This window comes from Aplysia californica, unplaced genomic scaffold, assembly GCF_000002075.1.
Source record: "Aplysia californica isolate F4 #8 unplaced genomic scaffold, AplCal3.0 scaffold00460, whole genome shotgun sequence".
Taxonomy (NCBI): domain Eukaryota; kingdom Metazoa; phylum Mollusca; class Gastropoda; order Aplysiida; family Aplysiidae; genus Aplysia; species Aplysia californica.
In genome coordinates this window covers 401,250-405,742 of record NW_004797730.1, presented here as the reverse complement: position 1 = coordinate 405,742, position 4,493 = coordinate 401,250, and the positions used below count along the sequence as shown (strand labels likewise).

Here is a 4,493-nt window from a genome sequence, read left to right as displayed (position 1 = left end):
GGGGGGGTTGCGCTGGTGTCTTTCGGAGGGGATAATTGGAGTTAAATATGGTTCTTTAGGTGTCGAAATTTGTAGCCTAATGTAATATCAACATTTGTGAGGCAGCGTGGTTGAATCAGACTCTCGTCAGTTTTTGGTCTTGTAGAGTTATTGGTATAATCTTAAAGCTTATTCACTTGTCTTTATTTGGATGAAAAAAATATCCATTTATCTCGAATACAAGTCAAGATATTTGCGAAAGAAGGAGGTGGGGGTCACCTGTTTTCAGAGGTAAAATTAGGGAGAAAATGGCCGCCAAAGATTAGTTATTCCCTAAGCTTAAGAGTCCATGGTAACTGAAAATTTGCATTTTTGTGCCTTTAATCAACGCTTTTAAAGAAAAATCCACACAGAAATGAGTTCTTTAATGGGCATGAAAAGTGTTGAGCCAAAAAAACAAAAATTTGATAAAAATTCACAAACCTGCCGGGAAATGCAGTTTTCTTCACTTTGATTATTTTGACGAGAGCCTGATTCCACCACGCTGCCTCACATTTGAATGTTAGTCTCTTTGGGGGTTTCGACGTGGATGATATTATCACGTATTGGACTATAATACTTGTGTACGTACGTGACGTCAAAGACGGGCTATGAAACAGTGGACGTTATAATATTATTTCTTAGAAGTGGAAAAAATTAATGACTAGTACCCCTATTAGCTGTCTTGGCTTTGCAGTTTAAACAAAAGATGTCACTATTTTTTTGCCCATATGTCAGGCGTGCTGACAAAATGAGTTACTTCTCGCATTCCACACTTGGAGATTTTTCACAAAAATCGACACTATGGTCAAATTATTAGATTTTCTAATGATGCCATATTCTTTAAGTATTACATGCTTTTTATTATTTCACAATTATAAATTGTAAAAACGTCACCCATAAGAATGATATATCTATTTCCATAGGGTTTGAATCTGAGAAGTAACTCATTTTGTCAGCAGGCTTCACATATTCTTATTTTGCGTAGGTTTTAGATCTTACAAGTTCTGATTTATTTTGTTGTTGTTGTTTATTTAACTGCATGTCAAAATCTAAACATTTGAGATTTCGCTTTTAGACTAAAAATTACGACAATTGTACTAGCTCTATGGCTGCAAAAGTGAAATCAAGAAGTTGTGACCTCGGTGTTTTCTTGTCGTATCTCCAGTTATTATAAGAGTGAAAACAGTTCATAACAAAGAATGAGCTAAAAAATATGTCACATTTTCACTGTTAAAAATTATGGAGATACGACGAAAAAGCACTCAGGTCGCGAAGTAGTGACGGTGTGTTAGTTCAGACTTTCTACAATCGCCCTATCTTGACATTCTATGGATGATTTCAGAAACGGTTAAAGAACGCCCTCGAACGTCTTTGCACACAAAAGATGGGACTTAGATTACATGATTTCAGAATTGGTAAAATCTGTTGATCAAGTATCTTCATCATTCTTTTGGGATGCTGTGTCCTACTCAGCCTGGCTTGACGATGACTGACAGGGTGGAGGAAGCTGACAACCTCCTAAATGTGTCAAACTGTGTTGATGGGGGCGTAAAACATTGTACAAATCAATCCTTCAGTACTCACGTCGGCACCGTCAATAAACTCCATCACGGACTCCTCGCCGTCCAGTAACACAGGCACTATTGTGGTCTCTGTCATATCACCGTCCGCTGGAAATGAACAAGAAAAGAAATAAAGATATTATCATGAGACTAGATCTATGCCTGCCAGATGTAAAAATGTAGTTAGCCACAATTTTTATTTCTTTTTTCATTGCAGTCTCTTAATCTGTGGTATCGGTTGCATATGCTAACAAATATTAATTTTTGTGAAAATTCAAATTCTGAAGGTTGGAAAAAAGCAACAAACAAAAAAAAAAGAAAGAAAGGTACATTTCGTAAAAGAATTAGTTGTTTTCTTCCTTCTCCAGTAAAATGTTGCTATCTGGGGTTAATACATAATTTGAATAACATGCCCGCGACTAAATGACCCCCAAAGCAAACTAATGTCATCGAGCGTCCTGTTTGGGATTCGAGCCATGGTTTTGTATATTGTTGTCCAGTATAATGCCAACAGTGATAAGGCACGCCTTTCAGAACATAAGTTTTTAATGACACAGACCGACTGGAACTGGTGTTGGAGAATGTACGAAAATCAGATTCCTACGTTGATAATGCAGTCGAACCTGCTATAATGATCACATATAGCTTATAAGACAATCAACTGTACAAACGGCCACTCTCTATTTCTCAACGTGTGTATTTTTGTTTCACATTATAATGATAGATACTGTGTAAGACGATCCCCCGTCTAAGACTGCCTTTCTCCTTGTGAATGGTTGTCCGTCTTAGACAGTTTCGTCTGTATTTAAATTAGTATCATATTCAGTGTCTTCGTCTTTCTGTGAGAGTTTCCCCCACACTCTGGGTTGATCCTCAAACATCGGTTCGAGAGTAGACCTGTCTTCTTAATGGCATACATTGGAGCGATAGGAGCATAGAATGTAAAATAAAGAATCCCCAGAGGAAGCCAGACAGGTGTTTGTTGACCCTTGTTTGAATCCTCGACTGCGGATTCTTGACCTTTGGTTATTTATATATCCTCATGTGTTGTGGCTTTCCATCCACTTGGCTCAAATCTGTGGGAGTTGTGACGATAAATGGCACGTCATTGCCCATAAGTAACATTGTTGATTTGAAAGGGGTTGTTTAGCTCGCTACATCTCAACAATTTACCTACCTTTGTTTCTTTCTCTTTAAAGTAAGCTGACCATTCAAAACATCACAGAGACAGAGTCATTATATAGATAACAGAGGAGTAGAATTGACTCTCGTCAGTATACTTGTAGGTGTTTTTTACACCCCGATCGACACAATTTAGATTGGGAGGCGGGCTTCGACCCTTCCGGATACTACGTCCCAGCAGAAAAACTGAGATACTCCATACAAAATTTCTCCACTTGGGATTCGAACTTGGGTCTTCTGCATATAACGGTGAAGCATCTAACCGATACAGAAGCTGGTATACTGTCTCTTATGATCTTTCTGTTCTGACAATATAAACACGGAAGAAAGAAAGAAATAAGAAAGAAAGAAAGAAAGAATTCCCGTTCGCAATCTTAAAGCTTTATATTTCGGTAATAGCAGGAGTACAGACTGCATGAGGTGGCTGAGACTATGCAAGCCAGCTTTGTTATGAAATTTCAGCTGAAAATAGAAACTTCACTCAGAATATGCTGTTACCTGTTCACTCTTACCGGCAGTTTTACAGATGTACTCACTTCTTAAGATAAAAATAGTGTAGATAATGTTGTACACTACAAAACTGTTCACTGTTGTTGAGTAGTTGCACGCACTTTCTATTTTTAAAGGCAGATATTATGTTTGATCAACAGACAAACGTAAACAGATTTTCTTACGGTAAAACTGCTCTAAACTTTTTATGAAAGTTAAAAAGAAAGTACAAAACATAAACGGAAGGCAAGATAGAAAATCTAAATGTTTCCCTTCTGATCAATACACATATTACGTGCGATGAACGTCAAAGTTCAATGGTTCATTTTTGTGAGACATTCCCTTGTTTATTTGTTTCATTCGTTTTTCTTCGAACTTTTAGTGCTCCCCCCCTCCCCTCCCCCCCCCCTTTGTTTTGTGGCAGTGGGAAGGGTCGAGGGTGGCAGAGAGCTGCCTCTAGGGAAAACAAAATCCATCGATCTCAGGTCAGGTTTGTCTTTTTCCAATATAATCGGATACATGAGATATCTTTTTCTCTTTTTTTTTATCAAGAAGAGACGAAATACCATCATCTTGAGCGACTTCGGAAACTTGAAAGTGGATAGGGCGCCTGCAGAAGTTCAAGACTGAGTGGGAGGAGCAGAAGGATATGGAATCAACCATTACTTGGAACCGTCAGCATCTACACACTTCGAGATGTGCTTCTTCAGGGGACGGAGCGCTTATGGGAATGCCCCTTGTGCAGTGATGTCGGTCCTTCACACAACAACAACAACACAACAACATGAGATGTCTGAAGCAAGAGGATATTAAGGAAACTGAGTTTTACAAAGGACTGCATTGTCCGCTCAGTAGGAAGTAAGCTATTCCACCACAACTTAGATTCGATGCCCACTTACCCATCTGATTCTGATCTGTCGGAGGTGGGAGTTATTTCAGAACAGTTTCTTGATTGACCGTCATATGTTTAACCACTTTGCCATCATATTTTGGGGAAATTTTAAAGAAACTGGGTGGTAAACATCGCCAATTGGTGAGATGAGACGCAAATTGTTAAAAAGGTGATGAGGGTTGCGTAGACGACTAAATAATAATACATTTTGTGTATCGATGGCTTATTCGTCTTGTTCACATCACCAGCATAATGCGACTTTTTGAAGTCCTAAAAGAGATTGCCGTACTTTGAAACCAGATTATCATTTCATTCTTTTTTAAATCCTTTCTTTTTAGAACTCAATA

The 4,493-nt window shown here is 38.3% G+C and overlaps 1 protein-coding gene across 1 annotated transcript in view; it reads right to left on the bottom strand.

Annotated features, from left to right (window-relative positions):
* The window catches only part of LOC101854597 (GTP-binding protein REM 1-like), a 169,044-nt gene that overhangs the window by 7,495 nt on the left and 157,056 nt on the right, over positions 1–4,493 (bottom strand). The window contains exon 5 of the mRNA XM_013086372.2: positions 1,606–1,691. Within this exon, the coding sequence (XP_012941826.1) occupies positions 1,606–1,691 (86 nt within the window). The remainder of the gene's footprint in view (positions 1–1,605; positions 1,692–4,493) is intronic.